Below are 24,751 nucleotides of genomic sequence, written 5' to 3'. Positions count from 1 at the left end.
TTTACATTTTTAAAATATTTGTTTAACCTTTTTTTTTTTTTTTTAAACTATTTTCACTATTTGCTATTCTGTTCGGTGGCATTCGGCTATTCACTCACTGCCGCCCCTATGAAAAAAGGGGCAAAAGGGAGGCGAGGAGAGATTATTATATATAGTACATTCCATTTCTATGATCCATCTTCTAAGAACCGTGAAAACATTACAAGCTGTATTATTTTGTGCTCACCGGTCCCCTCTCTGTCTTGCTTGCAGCGTGAACTCCTCAGGCTAGAAAAAAAAATTCAGATTAAGATTTAAATAGTTTAGTACATTCCTTACCGAATAACTACATTTATTCAGCAATGTTGTTAGCAGAGCAGGTGATAAGAAGTGTGAGCCCGGGGCAGGGTAGAAGCTTTGTGTGCGGATTGCTTATTCCTATCACACAGCTCCACTGCAGTCCTTCTAACTGAGACCTTCCATGAGGTTTAATCAGAGGAGATCGGTGTTCTAGGGTTTCTCTAATAATGGGGAGACCGGGTCAGAGGTCATAAAACCCTGGTGCCCAACCAGTGGTCCGGTGACCACATGTGGACCTTTGGCTGTTAGTGTGTTGACCCTGCTGGAGCCTAAACAACCTCCAACACCTGCTCCTCTTAACGTTGACAAGTGTATTAGCTGGCTTGTGTTGTTGTGGGCTTGTGTGTTCATTCAAGATGGCGCTCCTCTCCAGCTGTTGACTTTTTCATAACATAAGCCGACAGTTATTGCTTCCCTGAATAGTGGACACAAAGTCCAGGCTCAGTATTTCATGTTACTTCAGAAAGCAAGCAGAAGAATTTAGAGAAGGCACAGGGCTGCATAGTGGAGCTTTCAGAGGAGGGGATGGGGGCTCTCCTGTGCACCCTGTTATGCCCAGAGGAGGAGGCAGGGGGCTGCATAGTGAAGAGGGGGAGATGACTTCAGTGCTGACTGTAACCTCCTCATAATGTCTGTAAAGTGGGTTTCAGCCTGGGATGGAGCTTCAGCCAGCACTGACAGAAATAAAAATTGCATTGATTTGATAACCCTGCAAAGCCTTGACTGGGTCCTAGTATGATGTGTACTGGGTCCCCCAAGGGGTTTAACAAGCATTTCCATCTTTTGGCAAGACTTCTTCTTTAAAGGAGAACTATGGGGTAAGTGTTTTTCCCCATAGTTCTCCTAAGGTCACCGGAGGACATAAACTAGCATCCTCCCATGACCCAAAGCTCAGTATATTGCAAGCTACAGCTCACGGTATACTGAGAGCGCCGCAGCCGGGACGGATCCCGACATTACTGTCAAGATCCACTCAGCTGGGTGAGTGACAGCTGGCTCTGCCTATCTAGAGACAGAGCCAACTGTAACCTCCCCCTCCTCTGTTCGTTCCACCAGTCAGCACTAGAGGATCGGAGTGGGGAGGGGGGAATCCCTGTAGGGAGCCGTGAGTGACAGTCACGGCTCTCTGCAGGGAGATGATCGAGAAGTGAGCGAGCGACGGTATGTGTTCTCTCACTTCCCGATCTATTGAGCCGACGTGTGACTGTTTCATTGTCGCACGTCGGCTCGAACTATGAGGTTGAGTGAAAATCACTCACCTCATAGTTCTCCTTTAAGGTGCCTGCTGAGTGTCCCCTAAATCAGTGCTAGAAAAACAGAGGTGTAAGGACCATTCTTCCATCCACTGTCCACCAATCTAAGGGGGATTCCTACTCTCGTTGCCCACCAATGTAAGGGGCATTCTTTTTTCCGCTGCTCACCAATCTAAGGGGCATTCTTCCCCTCACTGCCCTCCAATGTAAGGGGGATTCTTCTCACTGACCAGCAATGTAAGGAGCATTCTTCTCACTGACCACCAATGTAAGGGGGATTCTTCTTCCCACTGCCCACCAATGTAAGGGGCATTCTTTCTCCCAATGCCCACCAATGTAAGGGGCATTCTTCTTCCCACTGCCCACCAATGTAAGGGGCTTTCATCCTCCTATTGCCCATTAATGTAATTGGGGTTCTTCCTCCTACTGCCCACCAATGTAAGGGGCATTCTTCTTCCCACTGCCCTCCAATGTAAGGGGGATTCTTCTTCCCACTGCTCACCAATGTAAGGGGCTTTCATCCTCCTATTGCCCACTAATGTAAGGGGGGTTCTTCCTCCTACTGCCCACCAATGTAAGGGGCATTCTTATTCCCACTGCGCATCAATGTAAGGGGTTTTTTGCTCCTACTGACCATTTATTTAAGGGGGATTCTTCCTCCTAATGTCCACCAATGTAAGGGGCATTCTTCCCATTGCCCACCAATGTAAGGGACATTCTTCTTCCCACCGCCCTCCAATGTAAGGGGCATTCTTCCTCCCACTGCCCACCATCGTAAGGGGCATTCTTCTTCCCACCACCTTCCAATGTAAGGAGGATTCTTCCTCCTACTGACCACCAATGTAAGGGGCATGCTTCCTCCACTGCCCACATTTGAGGCCTGCCCACTAGTGATCCTGTGACTGGCAGCAATGCGCCTCTTAGTATATATTTGTGCAGACTCCTATACATCTAACATAATAGGACGAAAATAATACAAATACACAGTAGGTAGTCTGTGACCCCCTGAGCTAGTTTATATGCTACTTATTTATGTTTTACTGGACTGTTCATTTGAGTTTCGAATGCCCTTTGGAAAATAATGTTGTGGTTTCCTAAATACACAGTACGAGGAATTTTACGCAGTCTGCCACATCCAGTTTCCATCATGGAGGTATTTCAAAGTGTCAGATAAATCACCATCCTCTTTTTCCTCCATCATATTGCATAATTGTACTAGGCCCTGCACAGAAAAGGGGGAAAATCATTTAGATTTCATGTGCCTGATAAAAATGTCCCCTACGGCTAGTTTGGACCCTTAAAAAATCCTTTACGGGAGACAGTGCAGGCAGATGTTTCACTGGTATGTGACGTCTGAGCTACCGACTGTTAACCCCCTCTGTGGCGGGGAGGTAAGCTTCACAAACTTTCTTAAAGGATTCCAACTTGTATAGGTGACTTTTATCTTTTGGATTGTCGTTAATTTTGGCTAATCATGTTGCCTGTCATGTTGCCTGTTTGACTGCGCCAATGAAAGGCATGATGCTGTGTGAAAATGTTCCAGGCACCCCTGAGGAATGCAGCAGGCACCATGATTGAGAAAGGCTGGCAGAGAACATAGGAGCAAGCTAGGAATGAACACCGCACAAAGTCTAAAACATCATAGATCCCATCGATGTCAAGCATTCGGCAAAGCGCTCGTCTCACTTGTGATGCCATTATTTGATAGTGGCACCCCAAATCATGGCAAGCAAGGACTTCTGCATGAATGTCTTTGCTGAGTTTGTTGCATGTAGGGCAGTCCGTTGAAATGAATGGGTTGCCCTAGGCTGATGTGCAAAAACATTACACACACGGCAAATAGAAGTAATGGCACATTGGATAAATGGATGCTGACCTAAACTTGATATAGAAGCGAAGACTCAGGATAAGAGAAATCTAGCTATGCATCTAATAGGAACCATCAACTGACTCAGCAATGCCAAGTGAGCACACAGGAGCCAAGCATCCTGGAATCCGGAGAAGTCACCATGTGCATAAAGGTATTTCATGTTACCTGAAGCCCTGAAGACACTTTCAGTAGAAGGGGTCTGAATCTGACAAACCTCCTGTGTGCTTGGGACTCAAAGTAGGCTGCTTTGCAACAATTTTGCTACTGTGGAAACCCATTTAAAGGGTCAGTGGTAAAGACGGTCATGGTATCTCTGAGTTCCGAATAACTGTTTTTTTAAAAACTATTTCACCAACCAAACTTGACTCATGTTTCTATTCCTGAAGCCTGTAGGAAAACAGAGCTTGGGGCTTCATACAGATCCTCCAGCAAAACCTACTACTATACCGATACAATGTACTCTAGTCCCTTGGTTCTCTACTGGTGGGTCGTGACCCAAAAGTGGGTCGCGACCCCGTGTTCAGTGGGTCACCGCATGCCTTCTACTTTTCTAGGTGATATGCTCCTCAGCCTCCCCTTACGCAGCACTGTCAGTTCTTATGCCAAGCAGCCATTTAAGTGCCAATTGTCAGCTTGAGGTGGAGTGGGAAGGGGATATGGCTGCAAGGGAGCTCCATCCATACGTACATTGCTTACAGCTCCCTCACATGTCTTGTAGAGGTGCCTAGGCTGGAGTGACGTCACATTCTGTCTCCTGCCACCTCTACAGGACACGCAAGGGAGCAGTACCAGCAATGCACATATGAATGAAGCTCCATCACAGCAGAGCAGCCCACGCTGGACCCCCAGGCTGAGGATCCACTCCAGTTCTAGTAAAAAAGGGAAACTGGGTGGATCTTAAAAAAGGAAAAAAAGTTTTGGAGTGTGTATGTGACATTGTGTATTTCGGTCAGTGTTTTTAAGGGGCTGTTCACAATAGTACAGTGGCACAGTCCCATGCGATTAACGCACTGTACCACGCAAAATCGCACCTACTTTGAATTCTGGTGGGGGAGGTGTGTTGCATTGCCATTCATTTGAATGGCACCCCAAATGCACCTCCCACCCACAGTTCAATCACCCGCACTGGGAAGCTCGGTATCGCAACGCCGTGCATTGCAGTGCGGTGCGACTTGGGTCATGACTTTATGACCAAGGACAAATGTGGGTCCTGAGGTTACACAGGTTGAGAACCACTGCTCTACTCCCAATGATCCTTTCTGACTTATATTTACCCGAGCTTACCCTGAATGTTCTGTACCTGCTGGAGAGGTTCACGTTGGAGGGTCTCTTTATGTTGCTCCAGTAACATTGTCTCCATCTAGTTTGCAAAGAACAATCTCGAGTTTTGTAGACTCCGTTCTATACTAGATCTCATCAATATTCGTCATCTTTGTATTACATGAGAACATGTGGTCGTACAAAACTGGATAATCTTGGTGCTGAAAAGCAAATTTTAGATAATACTTATGTTGTTATAGTAACCCAGCGACATCGGTGCTGGACCCCAGAGAAATTCTTACACCAACCTTCTGAAAGTATTTCCATAGAGACCACCTCCTGCCCAACACCAATCTACTCTCCCCATACCTTGGAAGTAAGGGTATGTTAGGAAGTTGTAATAATTCTTTCAATGGGATTTTTTCTAAAAAGCCAGTTAAGATCTCGTACTTTGTGGTGAAATGGACTCAGATCAACCGTCTGATGAGTATCTGCTCCCGTCCTAATTTGTTGTATACGGTGCACCGTAAGAATCACACAGACACAAGGTTCAGGTCTATGATACTTCCTTTATTACGCTAAGGCACGAAGGTTTTTATAGGCAAGCAGCTAGTGCTGTGTGCAAAGGTCATGTGAGCGTAGCGTCATAAGCTTCTGATTGGTCATGTCCATATAAGGTAAACTTCCTTCAGGATCCAAACATTATCATCTTGGGTGTAGTCCCGGGAGGAGGCGCCATCTTAGTTTCTTGTTCTTCACACGATGGGAGGGGGTCTTGCTAAGCGGCCATTTTGAGTAAGGAATAGATAGTAAGAGGATAGCTACACACCTATATACATTAGTAAGACAAATGGTCATTTTACTTGATTCCATAACAGTGGCACCTACTATGCAGCACAAAGATTTCTCTAATATTTTTGAACAATGACCTGATCTGATGAACCTCGTTTTCTTTTACATCAAGTGGATGGCCAAATGGGTGTGTGTTGCTTACCTGGGCTACATCCCATAATGGTAACACAAATGCCCCATTGTTTCTACTTTTTATTAAAACCAATAAAGATATTTAACAAGAAAAAACATAGATTAGCAAATACGTGTAAAGCCACACTGGTGTATCAAGGCACCTCTGTAAAGTAATGGTCCCCAACTGAAAACTATCTGAGCTTCCAATACATGATATGGGTGGTTGAGAAACAATTCTTGTGTGGCATGTTATGTCCTTGTGGTGGTTTATGGAGAAGAGTACTCCAAAGATATGTATTAGGGTAGTTATGGATAGTGGTAACAGAGTACAGACAGTCCCCGAGTTACATACATCCGAGTTACATACGACTCCTACTTACAAACGGAGGCTATTACTGTACAGCAGGGGTAGTTGTAATGCTATCGCGATTGTGCCGACGAGGAGTGCCCGCCTTTTTGGGTCTGGTTCGTAGTACTGTACATTACAGGAAGTTGGCTCTTGTTAGATGTGCAGACGAAGGGGTGCCCGCCTCTTCTTCCGGGTCACTGTGAGGTTCTTTACTGCTGTCTGTATCCTCATTAGAATTATTTAATCTCACTTCCTGTCCTTGAGACAACAGGAAGTGAGAGGAAATCTACCCCTAGGAAGGGAAATTCACTCCTGTAAGAGTGATCATGGGAAAAAGGTGTCTCCACTGAAGCTTTATCACTCCACCAATCCTTGTTTCCACAATTTTCAAAATCCAATTGTCACAAGGACAGAAAGTGAGGTGAAATCTTCTGAACAGGGGCACACACAGCAAAACAAACTTTACAGGGGGTAAACCCTTCACTGTGCTATCCAAAACTAAACACATTTTTGGCTGGAGTTACAATTAAAAAATGTACCCGTTCCAACTTACATACAAATTCAACTACAAACCTAGAGTCCCTATCTTAACCCGGGGACTGCCGGTATATAGATAGTGGAGCATGAGGGTAAGGATTGAAAGGGATGGCAATTTGTCGGTAGAGATGGCTGGGGAAGAAGAGGAGGTGACTGAGTGATTGGGGCCATAGACTGCTTTAGATCAGGGTAAGCAATTTCAACACTCCAAATGTTGTGGAACTACAGTTCCCATGAGACATTGCAAGACTCTGACAGCTGCAGGCATGACTTCCAGAGGCAGAGGCATGATTGAATTTGTAGTCTTAGCACAGCTGGAGTGCCGAAGTTGCCTATCCCTGGTTTAGAGTGTTAAGACTTTTTTATTGGTTAGCTTGGTCATCAATTTTTAAAAAAACATTATTTTAGTCAATTGTGTCTTTAGTTTGGAGATTCTTGGGGTCTGGGTTTTCCATGTTTCAGCAATAAGTTGTTTAGAGACTGTCAACAAAAGAAAAAGCTCTGGGTTTTAACCTAAAATGTTAAAACTGCTTATTTTGGCTTTAAAGGGTTAGTAAACCCTGAGCGGTTGTTGCATATATGTGGCTAGCAAGCAGTAGACATATGCAAAAACTTTAAAAAAACAAAAACCCTTTTGAAATAGGTTTAAACTTACCTGTGTCTTCTTCGCGCGCTCCCGTCTGAACATCTGAAAAATCACGGGCAGCTGCAAAGGATCTTGGAGCGGGCGCATGTGCAGTTCAGATGTTTGGCCGGGAGACGAGGAGAGACACAAGGTAAGCAGCGTGCACCCGCACAGACTCCGTGGGACATCAGAGGAGAGGAGGAAAGAGGAGTCAGCGCTGGATTGGAGACCCGCACCCAGCGCTGTAGGGACAGCTGAAAAGGACAGGAAAGAAGATGGTGATCGAATAAAGAGGCATCATTTAAGGTAAGTCCAGGGACATAACTAGAAATCATAGGGCCCCATAGCAAAATTTTGTATGGGGCCCCGTGATTGCTAGTTATGCCACTTGCAGAGCCCACCTGAGAGTAACCCTGCAGAGCCCGCCATAGACTCTCTATAGTGGGCTCTGCAGGGTCTCAGATGGGCTGCACACCTCTTACCTGTCAGCACTGTCCACCTCCGTGGTCCCCGGGCCCCACCTTCTTTTCTATGGACGGGCCCTGCCTGCTCTTAGGTCACTGGCCAGTGATGTAAGAGGAGGCGGGGTTGCTCTTAGGCGGGCCCCACCTCCTCCTTCACTGCGAACGCCGGCCTCTTCTGCCGCAGCTGCTGGCTGTCACTGACACAGTTCCGCAGCGGCTTTGAGGGGAAACGCGCCGCAGCCGCTGTACACATCACTGACAGGTTGTCAGTGATCTAACAGCGGCGCGTTCCTCTTCACACCCGCTGCTGAGCTGTGTCGGTGACAGCCAGCACCCTTACATGCTATAGCGACCCAGGCGACCCACACGGCATCAGAGGGATGCCCTGGCAGGGCCCCCCGTAGAGGCCACCTGGGTCGCTATGGCGATTGTTACGCCACTGGGTAAGTCCTTACACTAACATTGGGTGGGGGGAAATAACCTTTATTGCACTTTAAAAAGCTGGGTGGGTCCAGAAGGCAACAGTAAAAAAAAAAACAAAGAAACATCATGGAACTGATCATGAAGACTGTTCTGCCAATGTGCCAGTAATCATTATAAAGGTGGACCTGAACATGGAAGGAAATCCAATCTTTTCAGCGGGCTTCATGTGTACAAAAATATAATAAATAGGAAGCAGCACATGTAATGTTCGTAGGGCAGCTTTGTGTATTCGAATTCACACTTTGCACAAGTAGAAGCACGTACACACACAGCAGGCACCTGAGGATACTCCTGGAGGACGGGGCTAACTGGAATGGAATAAAAATCAAAGCTAGACTGCATATATTAATATGAAGACGCAATATGTGTCACTAGGCTAAAGCTCAGATGAAAAGAAAAATGAGTATGCAGAAAAGAGTAAGAAAAGAGCATGCAGCTTCCCTCTCGGCCCCTTTTGGCACTTGCTGATCCTCTGCCCCCAAGGTTGTTCCTCTGCCCTGTAAGAACATACAATTCCAAGGCACACACTTGCGCCCTCTGCAGGAATTCAGGAGCACTACTGCTTTGGTAGGCTCAAGCGGTAAATATTAATGCTTCTAGGTATACTAAGAGAATAAGGATCTCTCCTGGTAATTTGTGATGCTTCGGTAGTTTTCTGCAATGTATATGTCCATCCTGATTTCAGCCCAAGCTTTTATTCTGCTCTGGATTCCACTGTTTGTTGTCTTCCCAGATCTTTGTTTGCATTATGACTCTGCATGAATGCCATAAGCCTTGACCGCATATTTCTAGTTCTGCCTCAATGCCCCATACCCTGACCATTCAGGATGAGCCCAGGTTTGGATGGAACCCGATCCAAGCTACATGGGGTCATCTGCCCAATCAGCATAAACGAAGGGGCGGAATGTTTGTGCTGATGACATTGGTCTAGATGGTTACATGGTCATATTAGGCCAATGTCATTGACCAAATATAATCACGTGGCCACATTAGGTCAATGACAGCACTGCGTCCTGCCCCTTTGCTTACATGCAGCTGCGGGAATGCCCTGGCCACAGGAGCGCCGGTCTGGTGGCGGAGGAGGCTGTGCCCAACAGCGCCGGTGTGGCGGGGGAGGAGGCCGGGCTCCAGCAGCACTAGTCAGACGGTGGAGGAGGCCAGCAGTGGCAGGTAAGGAGCTGCATGCGCAGGGAAAGGGACCCTGACCAGCCCACCTGAATCCCTGCAGAGCCCACCATAGAGAGTCTCCATGGGCTGTACATGATCTATGGTGGGCTGTGTGGGGTCTTAGGTAGGCTGGTCGGGGTCTCAAGTGTGTCCAGTGTGTTGCTATGTCCAGAGTGCAATTCATATATTGTTTTGCATTGCTGTATAATGTATTTCTGGGTCTTGTAGTCCCCCCACAGCTAGTGCCATTCTACATTAGAGTGTAAGCTCCCCTGTACAGAAACTAACGTGACTAGTTCGGTGTTCTCTGTACAGCACTGTGGTATAGGTCAGAGCTATATTAATGTATAATAATAGTGTGAGACTGTGGGGGGACATTAGAGTGTAAGCTCCTCTGGTGCAAAGAACGCTGGGAGGTTGGGGGGCCAGTGAGATCCGCTCCTGCCCCCAAGATAAAATCTTGCACCAGGGCCCTTTATACCTTAGGTCCGCCACTGCTTCATCTATCTGTACATCAGCTGCTGCCAGTGAGGCAACCCTGAGGGCAACGTGGTAGTATCACATAATCCATCCACCCCAATACCACCAAAACAATAACAAACTGATCAATAATAGTAAAACACAAGGAAATCAAAGTGTAGAAAAATATGACCAAGCATACTTCTTTGTAGAGGCTTCTATTGGAGACTGACTTCTTCTTGGACCGTATGCTTTAGAGAATCCCCCCCCTTTCACCTGGTGATACAGAGGGTCCACATTGACCCCATACCTCCCAACTTCCCTCATTTGGAGGGACTGCCTCTAATTTGGAACCAAATTCCTCTGCCCCTCTTTCCTCCTCAGTTGTCCCTCTTTTTGGTCAGATGTTCAGATAACTATTGAAATTTTCTATTTAACTATCAAAAATGTGATTCTGCACTAAAACCTTCATCTTATCTCTTAATTATCTTGTTTGCTATTTTATAAAGCCAGAAAAAAGAAAAGTTATGGTGGAAAAAAATATTTTGGGTTTAACCAATCATTTTGGCCTATAAATTCTTAAAAAGGACCTTTACCCCCTTTCATTTGTTTTCTTTTACTTACAATTCCTGTTTTCCACTTCAACTCAAAATCTTGTGAGATCTTGGCAGAAAGGTATTCCCCCACCCCCCGATAATGTGCACTGTCACATGTTCCAGGAGGCGGACCCAGAGTTCCAAGAAGTACAGGGAGGTGGATTCATCTGCCCTTAGTAAAAATGGCCACTGTGAGAAGAATGGGGAGGAAAGGAAAAATAAGGTATGCAAAAAATAAAAAGCCGGCAATTCTCTAATTATCTAAAAGTATCTGTAGATTTCCATTAAAGTGACATTAGACCCTCAGATTTTTTAACATAAACCAATACTGTAATGTGTGCCTTACTGTAATCCATGGTTGTTTCCCTTCTCTTTGCTGCTCTTCCTTTTAAATCCTCATGTCTTCTCATGCTTGGGGAGAACTTCCCTTTGCAGCTGAGTGCCTCTACCTGTAGTGCTGGCTCAGGTTGTGAACCTATACAAACCTATACACAGACACCATGTATCCATTCCTGAGACAAGGCAGTCTGCTGCAAAACAGAAGTTCTCCCCAAGCATGAGAAGAGATACGAATTTAAAAGGAAGAGCAGCAAAGAGAAGGGAAACAACCATGGATTACAGTAAGGCACACATTACAGTATTGTTTTATGTTAAAAAATCTGAGGGTTTAATGTCACTTTAATAAACATTTCTAATGGTAATTTTTAAAATCAGGGTCTGCAAAACAGTGGATGTGGCAGGGGTGTGTGTGGAAGGTGTCCCTCTTTCTCAGCATACAGAGTTAAGAGGTATGTAACCAAGTGTGCTTCCTCCAGCACATATATATGCAATTTAATTGCATTGGTGTTTGTTTTCTGTGTATTGTCATAGTCTATTGCTCTGTGTTATGCTGCCACCTGGTGGTCAATGTTTTATTACACTTATTTTTCTGTGTGCTCTCCCGCTTTTTTTTTAAGATGCTATTTGAGTTCCTGCTTTCTTTCCTGCAATACACATTGAGGCTATGAAATCTCTCTCTATGAATTCTCTACAAATACAAGCTTCTACTGCATCATGTTGTTTGCCCGAACCCTTCTGCATGCAATAAAGATATTGGTGGATGGTAAAGTACAGTGGTGTCTGTCTGCAGGCTCGATCTCCCCGCCCGACTCTTAGCTACCTGGGGCACTCTTGCTGGCGTCCCGTCCAGCTCCTGACAACCTGTGATGTCACTGTTTGCCAGGAGCTGGTTTGGACATTCTACAGAGCATCCCAGGTTGCTAAGAGCCGGGTAGGGAGATCTTGAAAGGTATTTGGTGAGTTCAGCTATATGATGAAGATTGTCTGCGGTGATTGTATCTCCTACATTCAGGCCCGGCATAGAAGTCCCAGGAAGGGGTTAATCACAATTATAACAGCTGGAGTTAGAATACCCAGAACAGTAGAAAGTGATGGGAAATTTAGAATGTTTCGGATGTCAGCAGAGCAAGAGGGGAGGGAAGTCTTCCAAAGGTATTTCCAGTGACAACTGTCTAAGGCCCTTTTTACACTTGCAATTAGGGTGTCCAATGCAGCAATCTTCGGATTCCCAGCTGGGATCACAGGTGTATATGAACAGCTGTGGCAGGGAAGCCTGTACAAAGCAATGACAGGAGCCGCAGCTGTCCGCCACTGTTCACATGTATCCGCACATCCAGTGATTACCGGTGACTAGGCATGTGCCTTGGGGTGTCCCGATACCTATACTAGTATTGATATTGGAGCCGATACAGGGCTTGTACTTGTAAAAAAAAAATGCCCCGATACTAAAGGCCGATACTGGCCCTTTACATTTTTAAACAAGAGCAGCTGCCTGAGGTTTTGCGCTTGCTGGGGACCTCAGGCAGCCTGCTGGGGACCTGGTGGCAGTTGTCTTTGACAGTGCCGATCCGACCCCACATCTTCTCCTCCTCCTTCCTGGCTTCCGCAGAGACCAGCACAGCCCCACACTCACTTGTACAGTCCTGGAGCCTGGCATGGGCCCAGTACCCACACTTTCATCCCTGGAGAGCCCAAACCCACCCACAGAGCCCTGGAGAGCCCGGCACCCATCTGTGCAGCTCTGGAGACACCGACATACAGCCCTGGTGAGACCAAAACGCAGCCCTGGTGAGACCCAAACAGAGCCCTGGTGAGACCCAAACAGAACCCTGGTGAGACCCAAACACAGCCCTGGTGAGGCTTCGTCATTATAAAGAAACTGCCTTGAATTCATTAGTCCATATTGTTTTACAAAAAATGTCACATGTCCCTTTAAGAAAAAGTATCGGTAATTGGTATCGGCGAGTACCGGGGGGAAAGTACTTGTACATCTGTAATGTGAGCCTAAATGCAATCTCTCTTAGTCCAGGGTCAGGCATGTGTCCTTAACCGCAGATAACCGCTGGATGTGCTGATACATATGAACAGCAGCGGACAGCCGCGGCTCCTGTCATCCCGTCATTGCTTTGCACTGGCTTCCCGGCCACAGCTGTTCCCATAAACCTTCCATTCCAGCTGCAGGAATCTGTATACTCTCGCCTTGGGAATCTTTTTAAAAAAAAATGAATTTCAATGTCCGCCTTCTTACCGCTGAAATACTTCAATATCAGAGAAGTTGTCAGCAGCGGGGAGTACCGGCCAAACCAAATATTTCTTCAAGGGTAGAAGTCACTTGTAATGTATAACAGAATGTGTCTGCCCCGGTACAAGAATAATAGTTTTATCTACACAATATTTGTGCAATAAAAAGAAATGATAAATAAAAAACATGTCACAATCTGAAGCTTAAAAGGAGAACTATGAGGCGAGTGATTTTCACTCAGCCTCATAATCTGAGCTGACCTGTGACAATGAGACTATTACAGGTCGGCTCAGTAGATCGGGAGGTGAGCGAACACATACCGGCGTTCACTCACCTCTCGATCCTGTTCCGGCAGAGAGCCGTGACAGGGGAGTGACTGGATTCTTCTCTCCCCGCTCCGATCCTCCAGCGCTGACTGGCGGAACGGACGGGGGAGGGTATAGCTGGCTCTGCCTCTAGATAGGCAGAGCCAGCTGTCAGTCACGCAGCTGGGCGGATCCAGACATAATTGTCGGGATCTGTTTCAGTTGCGGCGTCTCAGTATACCGCGAGCCGTAGCTCGCTATATACTGAGCTTAGGGTAACGGGAGGAGGACGCTAGTTTGTGTCCTCCCATTACCCTTCGGAGAACTATGGGGAAAAACACTGACCCCATAGTTCTCCTTTAACTCTGAACTCGCAGATATAAATGAACGCAGCTTTGTATTCATGATCATTGGAGGGTTTTGTTTTTCTTGTAATGCAACCAATGTAAGTACATACATACAGTACGATGTTTGTTCTGCATTGCAGAACAAATGCAGATGCATGATGGGCCAACGTGTGTGATCTTCAAGCCCAGTGCCACACACACCACAGAAGCCAGCACTGGACAAGGACATCCAGATCAGTAGCAGAATATGTTCGCTGACCACCAGTGTAATGAGACCTGTGGCACTGACCACTAGTTGAAGCTTTCTGTGACTACTTATAAACTGAGGGCTGACCAGCAATGTAATGGGGGTCTTTGCCACTGGTTCCCAATGTAGAAGGGTAATTTCTACTGACCAAATAAAGACGTTGTGCAGCAAACCTCTTGGGGAGGAGGGTCTTCATTGAAAATTTGCTACGGAGCCCTCTGAATTCCCATTACATCCCTATTGACATTATGTCACCAAATGACTTGCATTTCACATTTACAAAAATTTGGAGAAAGTGGCAATTGGAAGAACAATTTTGTGCGACAATAAAGATGTTGTGCAGCAAACATCTCGGGGAGGAGGGACTCCATCAAAAATTTGCTAGAGGGCACTCTGAATTCCTGTTACACCCCTATTGACACCCCTGTTACCTAATGACTTGCATATTACATTTAAAAAATGTTGACAAAAAAATGGCAATTGGAAGAACATTTTTGTCCGGGAAAATTAAGGTCAATAATTTGATGGGTGAAACAATTTGTTTTGCTTTTTTTTTTCGGAGAAAGGTGAAATTACGCCTTAAGATTTATTTTTGGGTGTATATAAACAACTGAATAATCTTGGCTCTGGCGATAATGTGAAAACATTGGATCCTGGGACATGAAGATTAATTATAACACAGCAAATGATGTCACATCCTCAATTTCGGGTCCTGTGAACACACATAGAGAACATTTGAGCCTTCCTTTCTGGTGCACTCGGCTGAGCACGGCACATAAACAGTGTCATATTTGGGTTTTGGTGTTATTAATGGCTTTGCCGTCCCCGGAGAACGAACACATTTTGATTTACTTGGGTCACATTACACTAAGGAATTATTAAGTGTATTTGTGCTAATGATGTCATAAGCCGCAGCTGACATCAGATGGATAACAGCGGGCTATGGGCAATAACATTTATAGGGGCGAATAAATCATTGACGGGCATAGTCCAGGAAACTTTTAGGCAGGATTTATCAGACTTTGTCCTTGTTCATACGGCTAATAGGTAAACTAAGAAAAAAAGGAAAAGTATAAATGAGTTTGTTATGTAACACACAGTAGTTTGACCTTCAGCCCACCTGAAGCTATTAAAAGGGACATGAGCGGTGTCCCTAGACATCTCGCCACCTTAGTTGCTTTTGCACAGCGTCCAGCCTAACTCAATGGTGTCATTGGTTGCCAGGAGCTGGTTGGGACACCAGCCAGAGGGTTCAGCTCAGCTCCCTGAGCTGTTGAGCTTTTTCCCTGGCGAACATCTGACTTTCAGGAGGAAGGAGGTCCTGATTCCTCTTCCTCTATATAGATCTTTAGTTATCCCTAGAGGGATCCCCGGCAGGAGGAAGGAGGTCCTGATTCCTCTATATAGATCTTTATTATCACTAGAGGGGTCCCCAGCAGGGGGAAGGAAGTCCTGATTCCTCTATATAGATCTTTATTATCACTAGAGGGGTCCCCAGCAGGGGGAAGGAAGTCCTGATTCCTCTATATAGATCTTTATTATCACTAGAGGGGTCCCCAGCAGGGGGAAGGAAGTCCTGATTCCTCTATATAGATCTTTATTATCACTAGAGGGGTCCCCAGCAGGGGGAAGGAAGTCCTGATTCCTCTATATAGATCTTTATTATCACTAGAGGGGTCCCCAGCAGGGGGAAGGAAGTCCTGATTCCTCTATATAGATCTTTATTATCACTAGAGGGGTCCCCAGCAGGGGGAAGGAAGTCCTGATTCCTCTATATAGATCTTTATTATCACTAGAGGGGTCCCCAGCAGGGGGAAGGAAGTCCTGATTCCTCTATATAGATCTTTATTATCACTAGAGGGGTCCCCAGCAGGGGGAAGGAAGTCCTGATTCCTCTATATAGATCTTTATTATCACTAGAGGGGTCCCCAGCAGGGGGAAGGAAGTCCTGATTCCTCTATATAGATCTTTATTATCACTAGAGGGGTCCCCAGCAGGGGGAAGGAAGTCCTGATTCCTCTATATAGATCTTTATTATCACTAGAGGGGTCCCCAGCAGGGGGAAGGAAGTCCTGATTCCTCTATATAGATCTTTATTATCACTAGAGGGGTCCCCAGCAGGGGGAAGGAAGTCCTGATTCCTCTATATAGATCTTTATTATCACTAGAGGGGTCCCCAGCAGGGGGAAGGAAGTCCTGATTCCTCTATATAGATCTTTATTATCACTAGAGGGGTCCCCAGCAGGGGGAAGGAAGTCCTGATTCCTCTATATAGATCTTTATTATCACTAGAGGGGTCCCCAGCAGGGGGAAGGAAGTCCTGATTCCTCTATATAGATCTTTATTATCACTAGAGGGGTCCCCAGCAGGGGGAAGGAAGTCCTGATTCCTCTATATAGATCTTTATTATCACTAGAGGGGTCCCCAGCAGGGGGAAGGAAGTCCTGATTCCTCTATATAGATCTTTATTATCACTAGAGGGGTCCCCAGCAGGGGGAAGGAGATCCTGATTAGTCTACATTTGATTAGACCTCATTTAGAATTCTGTGTCCAGTTCTGGAGATCTCACTTACATGAATATATTGATAAGAAAGAAGAAGTCCTGAGAGAGGGAACAAATATGGTGAAAGGTCCGAGGAATAAAACATATCAGGCTGTACTGTGTATGAGGACTATGTAAGTGTAAGCAAACCGCAGAGGCTGGAATTAAAGAGAACCTGTCACATTGCGCAGCATGAATGGGAACACGGAGTTTTGTACATTGTAACACTTTTAATACCAGATTCACATGTAATACGCTTTATGTTCTGTAACATTAGTATTCAGACCTGATAAAAGAGCTTCAAACAGCATAGCAGGAAATATCACGATATGAACAAAACACTCCAAATTGCATAAAAAAATAGAATAAAACATAAAGTAACCGATCAATATAACATTGTCAGCGAACAAAAACGGCACAGATCATAGAGCAGCGGTATAACAAAATGGCCCCTCTTTATTATTGCTTCCAATACGAATGAGAGAAAAATGATGAACCTGATCTGATATAAATAATGATATATGTATAGACTCTTGACTCCCGCACACTATGATAGAAAACTGAAATGACGCCACTGCAGACGCTGCAGGTCACATGCGATGCGCTTAAAATGCGCTTAAATATTAAGTGCTCAAATTTTTTATTCAGTTAGCGTGACCTTGCATGCGTACCTCGTGGCTGCTAAAACAGACTTTCGATGTCCTCAGCTGCAGCATGCTTATACTTGGCTTAAAGTGACAGTACCGCTAATATAACTGTTGTCAGATATTAAAAGACGCAAAAAAAACAACAACTGCTTTATTCCCTGTCCTGCCACCCATTCCACTGATCATCTCTCTGTGCAAGAGCTGCTCCCTCCAAAAACTCTTCAGACCCGACACTTCCAGTAGTGTCACATGCCCACATCCCTCACCATGGGCTTTGGTTCCACCCACAGGCCCATTTCACTACTCTGTGCAATGGAGGACCAGACCTCCAACACAACTGGATGTATGTTGGGCATGAAGAGGAGTACCACTAAGAGGACTGGGGGCAGGACAAGTGATTATAAGCACTTATCTCCTCTGCCCATTTCTTAACTCAGCGACAGAGCAGCTTTAAAGAGGAGAACTATGAGGTGATTTCTACTCATCCTCATAGTTCGAGCCGACGCGTGACAATGAAACTGTCACAGGTCGGCTCAATAGATCGAACACATACCGTTGCTCGCTCACTTCTCGATCTTGTCCCTGCAGAGAGCCGTGACTGTCACTCACGACTCCCTGCAGGGATTCCTCCCCTCCCCGCTCCTCCAGCGCTGACTGGCGGAACGGACGGGGAGGGGGCGGGCACAGCTGACTCTGCCTCTTGATAGGCAGAGCCAGCTATCACTCACGCAGCTGGGCGGATCTCGACAGTAATATCGGGATCCGTCCCGGCTACAGCGGTCTCAGTATACCGCGAGCTACAGATCGCGGTATACTGAACCTAGGGTGACAGGAGGACGCTAGTTTGTGTCCTCCCGTGACCCTTAAGAAAACTATGGGGAAAAAAACATTGACGCCATAGTTCTCCTTTAAGTGAAGGTACCATGAGAAAGACCTTGCGTCTCTGGCCAAAATCCAGGACATTCTGATCAGCAAAGCTTCACGGTAGTTTAGAAGATTGCCGCTTCATCTTGCTCCCCACTCATTTGCTCAGAACTATCATGTGTTGCCTCACTGGCCAATAGGAAGGTGAAGGAGCCAGAAAGTGGCCAACAAGTTTCAACAATACCAGGAAATGTTGGAGTTTTGCCTGTCAGAACAACCCACAGCTCAGCAGTAGATGCATTTGATACCTGGTAGCAGTATTGGAGCTTTGCCCATCAGAACGACCAAGGACCCAAATGTAGATACATTTCATGTCTGGTAGCAGTGCTGGAGCTTTGCCCATCAGAACGACCAAGGACCCAAATGTAGATACATTTCATGTCTGGTAGCAGTGCTGGAGCACTGCCCATCAGAACGACCAAGGACCCAAATGTAGATACATTTCATGTCTGGTAGCAGTGCTGGAGCACTGCCCATCAGAACGACCAAGGACCCAAATGTAGATACATTTCATGTCTGGTAGCAGTGCTGGAGTTTTGCCCATCAGAACAGCCCAGGACTCCAGGTTGCACTTTATACCTGGCAGCAGCCACAACGTTACTTTAAGCCAAAGCAAAGTTCAAAGTGCACGCTCACAAAGAACTGGTCAACCACCACTATGGCGCCTGGCCACTACCACCATGCTTAGGCTGATCTTCTGACTAATGTCAGACAAATGGCACTATCAGGACTCTCAACAGAGTCTTAACACAAAGGCACATGAATTGCTTTCTTCACAGTGAAGTGCTGGACTGAACGCATGTTCCAGCTTACTTTCTCCTAAAAACAAAATGAATACTGTAACATGGCATCTATATAGCAAGCTGTATCCGTGGGCATTGTGCTTCTACTCACATCTGCCAGGGTTCCATATTTTCTATTATTTGCATACAACAGAGCAAAGACGCCATTGTAGGCAGAATGCGATATTTACATCTGGAGACTGTGCGCATTATTGCTTTGTGTACACGTCCCACAGTTTCGAATCATGGCTCTAGTGCCATGCAGAAGCAGCTGCACCCCTCCCCCCTGTAGTTCCACCAGTGCTTGCCATTATTTCCAGGTGGATTCAGTGGAATACTTCTCGGTATACCTCAACCACTCCCAATATGTCTGCTTACATCAGCAAGTATATGCAGCCAAAAAATGACCTTGAAAGTTGGGATTGTCTGGGGGAAACACAAGACTGTTGGCAAGTCACTACCCGAAAGACAATAACCAAGTTCCTGCTGCGACGGCTCTGCGCTGCAAGAAAGATCATCAAGATATTAATAACAGTTCAATGAAGGTGTTTGACTGAAGCCAAGTAACATATATTGAACCGCCTCTGACAAGTGAAGTACCATCTGAACCCAATTTCACCCTCACGGGAGGAATGCTTCTTTCTGGGTAAAAAGTTATTAAATAATGATGATCCAGCGACACGCTGCAGCCATCTTGTTCCCCTCTAAGCCGCAGGACTACACATCAGATGTACGGATGTTCATTTCATCTAGCCTGAACGGAAATTGACTATCCGTCTGTCGCTGTGGTTCAGACCAATGCCTGGCTCGGCTACCAACTTCCTCCCTCGATCCTGCCCCTGTCACATCTCCTGGCTGCTCGGGTTCACGTTTGGGTATCGGTGTCCAAGGCTGCCACGAGGATTTCAAAGATGTAGACTTCCCCAGCGGACGCTTGTCATCACAGTATGGCGAGGAGTGAAAAGAGCCTTGTGAAGATACAGTGGATCGGTTCAGGGACATAGTACGGCCACAGGACTCCTACAAGAAAACAAAGTTATGATTGGTTGGAGGAATGATTTAAAAGCACACAATTCCCCTTCCACTGAACCGCCACTAACACAGAGTAACGGATCAGTGCACCAAGGCTCAGATTTTATTGAGGCCCCATGTCTGGCCAAGTCAGGTGAGGACAATTATGGACAGCTATGAGCTCCTATCTTCGAACCAGGTGGGGATTATTATGGACAGCTATGAGCTCCTATCTTCGAGCCAGGTGGGGATTATTATGGACAGCTATGAGCTCCTATCTTCAAGCCAGGTGGGGATAATAATGGACAGCTATGAGCTCCTATCTTCAAGCCAGGTGGGGATAATAATGGACAGCTATGAGCTCCTATCTTCAAGCCAGGTGAGGACAATTATGGACAGCTATGAGCTCCTACCTTCAAACCAGGAGGGGATTATTATGGACAGCTATGAGCTCCTATCTTCAAGCTAGGTGGGGATAAGTATGGACAGCTATGAGCTTCTATCTTCAAACCAGGTGTTCATTATTATGGGCAGCTATCAGCTCCTATCTTCAAGCCAGGTGGGGATAAGTATGGACAGCTATGAGCTCCTATCTTCGAACCAGGTGGGGATTATTATGGACAGCTATGAGCTCCTATCTTCAAGCCAGGTGGGGATAATAATGGACAGATATGAGTTCCTATCTACAGGCCAGGTGGGGATTATAATACAGCTATGAGCTCCTATCTTCAAGCCAGGTGGGGATAATAATGGACAGATATGAGTTCCTATCTACAGGCCAGGTGGGGATTATAATACAGCTATGAGCTCCTATCTTCAAGCCAGGTGGGGCTTATAATGGACAGTTATGAGTTGCTATCTGCAAGCCAGATGTTGATTATTATGGACAGTTAGGAGCTCTTGTCTTCAAGCCAGGTGTTGATTATTTTGGACGGCTATGAGCTCCTATCTTCAAGCCAGATGGAGACAATTATGGACAGCTTTGAGCTCCTATCTACAGGCCAGGTGGGGATTATTATGGACAGCTATGAGCTCCTATCTTCAAGCCAGGTGGGGATAAGTATGGACAGCTATGAGCTCCTATCCTCAGATGGGGATAGTTATGGACAGTTATGAGCTCCTATTTTCACGCCAAGTGCCATGGAGAAACCACACAGGCCTTGGCCATAATGAGCCCATTTTCAGGATGGCGTTGGCCTGCTACTCGTTGTCTCCTTTGCTTATATTAATTTGTTCTTTAAAACGAAGCTCAGGTCAAACTTTCATTTTCTTGTTTTAGAAGAAGTGGAAAGGGCCAAAGCCTCGGTCAAGTCATTATTGTCCATGTTTTGTTGGGGAGAAGCCCCCTCTAGTTTCCACCCTTCTAACGACTGTTCCTGGGACAATACACAAGGGGCACACAGACAGTAATGATGACCTGCTAGAGGAGCTTCCCCTTCCCGACTCTGTCCAAAAAGGAAAAAGGTTTTGTTGGGAGTGTGCACGAGGAAGAACGATGGTGTTAACATTTTTTTACAAAGTTCTTAGAGCTGTGCTACCACAAAGATACAGTATCAAAGGGGCAACATACTACAAGTGACCTGTAGGGTCTCATCATTTCATTGTGGACCTGATATGTGGGGTGGGGGGTCTTGGCTCTATTAGATGGATCAGCAGCATCCAGTGCCAGGAGACCGGCACTGGTATATTTTAGTAGAGGAACAAGGCGCTACTAGTGTTAGATTAGGAAAGTATGCAAAGGAATCGATTAGTTAGTGTTAGGGATCATTTATGGAGAGGGTTGAGGTTTAGGAGTTTGGTTAGGTTGCGTCTCTCTAGGACAGGATTTCAGGACACTTTCCCCTCTCCTCTTCCGCATAACATAAGGGGAATGTGATTTGGAGCCCAGAGATAGCTGGGAACTGATAAGAATTCAGCACAGACAGCGTCTATAGGAAGTTAGCAGCACAGATTTTTGGCAGGATCAACGGGTGTTTTTGCACACAGATGGAACAAATTACTTTTAAAAGGAGAACTATAAGGTGAGTGATTTCCACTCATCCTCATAGTTAGAGCCGCCCTGTGACAAAGAAGCTGTCACACGTCAGCTCTATTGATCAGGAAGTGAGCAGAAACATGCCGCCGATCTGCTCACTTCCCGATCATGTCCCTGCAGTGAGCGGGGACTGTCAGTCACGGCTCCCCGCAGGGATTCCCCCTTCCCCTCTCTGATCATCCAGGGCTGAGTGGAGGAATGAACAGGGGAGGGGGCGGGCACAGCTGGCTCTGCCTCTAGATAGGCAGAGCCAACTGTCACACACACAGCTGGGTGGATCTCGCTGCGGAGCTCTCTAGCCATAATCATCACAATGATGACAAATCACGGCTTGAACTATCTTGCTTTGCATGTAATGAGTCGATCTCATATATTAGTTTCACCTTTTAAGTTGCATTAGTGAAATAAATGAACTTTTGCACGATATTCTAATTATTCGAGTTTCACCGGTACAGTGAGCTATTGCCCGCTATATACTGAGTTTTGGGTCACGGGTGGACGCTTATATATGTCCTACCCTGACCCTAAAGAGAACTATGGGGAAAAACCACTGACCCCATAGTTCTCTTTTAATGTTATATTGAACAGGGAAAGGCTGGAGCTCCCCCTGGTGGAGGGTTACGAATAAAGGTGTTATTTTAGGGTTTAGGTTAAGCAGTCAGGTAGGGGAGAGATCTCCTGGCCGCTTTGGGGGGGGGGAGGGTGAGGGGGGCCGTCAACAAGTAATGCCAGCACCAGCGTGTTGCATATTTTTGACACGTCCTGCGCGCATTTTGAGCGTGTTCACGGAACGTGACGGTGTGAACAGGGCACATCCTTTATCTCAGGGGTCCCTGAACCTTCTAAACAAAGGGCCAGTTCACTGCCCTTCAGACTTTATGCAGGGCAAGAATACTGTGGCCAAGAGGGAAAGACAAATTCCCAGGTGTCACCGGTCACTGGTAATAAACAATGCTGAGAATGAAAAGGAAAAAAAATTCCCAAATTTCGGGTTGACATCAGAACAGGAACAGATGAGAAATCCTCCAATGGGGACACTAGTTCTGCTGACCACCAGGGATTTTCCTACACTTTGCAGGGACTTTGCTTCACTTCCTGTTATGGCTATCGGACAGGAAGTGAAGGGAAATCTCGCCAGTGGGGCACAGATGGCAAAAAAGAGCTTATTTTATAACCCTCCCTTCTTCTATACAACTAAAAAAACGTTTTGGCTTTAGTTGCACTTTAAGTGTCAGTGATCAGGGGCATCCCAAGGCCGGTTGTCACCCAGAGCTGGAGACCAGGTGTCACCCCGCCACGATGACATCGCACATGCGTGGCCATCTTTGCGTTACCTGCTGGGGGCCATCTTGGTGATGGACCCTGGCAGAGAGAGGAGGGGACGTTCACCGGTGGGATGAGGTATGCCGCCAGGTCCCCTCCTCTCTCCTGCAACTGCCGGGCTCTCGATCCATGACTGAGTGCCCGACTTTTCAGAGTGGGTGACACCAAAATGACTCATCCCGGGTGTCTCCCGGGTGCACCCCCCCTTGTGACACCACTGTCAGTGACAATTCTTCTTCAAAGTTTCAGGGAAACTTTGATTTGATGTTATGTTGGCGTCAAAGCCCAGCACCAAAAAATACCAGTGCCAGGCTTCTGTACTGACCCCCCCCATTCTCATTCCTTAGATACAAATGATATAAAATACTCATAAATAATATGCACATCATCAGTGCAGCTCTTCGGACACGTGGCTGTCAGGGGTGTCAATCATCGCCCCCTTCTGTACCGGAGCCCTTTAAACCGATGCCAGCCATGTGACAGGAACACATGTGCACAGGCCAGATGAGTCTCCGGATTGCTCAATCTTGTTTTCCTGACTCTGACACTTTCTAATTTTAATATCTGGTTGTGAAATCCGGTTTTATGTTAAGCGCGATGAATGTTGAAACACCTAATTGTCGCGTTCATTAGAGATCTGTGGAAGATTACTCAGAAAAAAGACATTTAAGTTTACATTAAACTACGACTGTTGTGGAACTACAAGTCCCATGATGCATCGCAAGACTGACAGTCACAGACATGGCTCTCAGAGGCAGAGGCATGATGGGACTTGTCGTTAAAGTGCAGCTGGAGGCAGTGGCGTCACGAGGGGGGTGTGGCCTGCTCCCGGCTGACACCAAAATGACTAATTTTGTTGTCACCCCCTCTGAAAAGTCGGGCACTCGGTCATGGACCAAGAGCCCGACAGTTGCAGGAGAGAGGAGGGGACCCGGCGGCATAACTCATCCCGCCGGGTGAACGTCCCCTCCTCTCTCGGCAGGTATCAAAAAGCTGACCGAGCATGCGCGATGACGTCATTACGTATGGGGTAGTGACGTTCACGCATGTGCGATGATGTCACGGCGGGGTGTCACGGTATCTGCCTCAGGTGACACCTGGCCTCGGGATGCCCCTGGCTAGATGGAGAGCTGCCCACCCCTGATCTGACCTGTTATCAACCACTTGCAGTCATCTTCCCTGAAAAGTGAAAGGAAAGAGCATAAGGAACCAATCAGTTTGTGTGCTGACAAGGAGCGTACTGACAGGAGAAGAGAGCAGTGCGACAGACAGATGAGCTGATCACTGTGCCGCCTCTCTTTTCACTGTCCAATCACAGGCTGTTCATGATGACCTGGGCTCAGAGTAAATGGGTTGAATGAGGCTGGCCATCAGACTGAGGACATCTAGTGGCAGAATAAAGTACTGCGCGGGAAATCTTGGGATTGAAGGTGAAAAAAAAATACCAGCCGTGAACATTCCCAGCGGAAAGTTCCGTAGAATTGGTTTTGGTAAAGAAAAGATTTCTTGTAATCCCTATTATCAGATTTGATAAACTCGTCATCGGTATTGATGAGATTCCAGAGACTTGTAGTTTATGGTGTGATCACACGGCGGTCCGTACAGGAAATGTCGCATACATACCCGGTAGCGCACTCTG

The 24,751-nt window shown here is 46.4% G+C and overlaps 1 protein-coding gene across 1 annotated transcript in view; it reads right to left on the bottom strand.

The window, feature by feature from the left end:
• Positions 1 to 19,460: 19,460 nt before the first annotated feature.
• The window catches only part of PLEKHA2 (pleckstrin homology domain containing A2), a 65,132-nt gene continuing 59,841 nt past the window's right edge, over positions 19,461 to 24,751 (bottom strand). The window contains exon 11 of the mRNA XM_018566655.1: positions 19,461 to 19,763. Coding sequence (XP_018422157.1) covers positions 19,461 to 19,763 — 303 coding nt within the window. The remainder of the gene's footprint in view (positions 19,764 to 24,751) is intronic.

Source organism: Nanorana parkeri, unplaced genomic scaffold (assembly GCF_000935625.1).
Source record: "Nanorana parkeri isolate BGI_ZX_2015 unplaced genomic scaffold, ASM93562v1 scaffold967, whole genome shotgun sequence".
NCBI classification, from domain to species: Eukaryota; Metazoa; Chordata; class Amphibia; order Anura; family Dicroglossidae; genus Nanorana; species Nanorana parkeri.
Note: the sequence above shows the minus strand (reverse complement) of the source record. Positions and strands in the feature narration are given on the sequence as shown.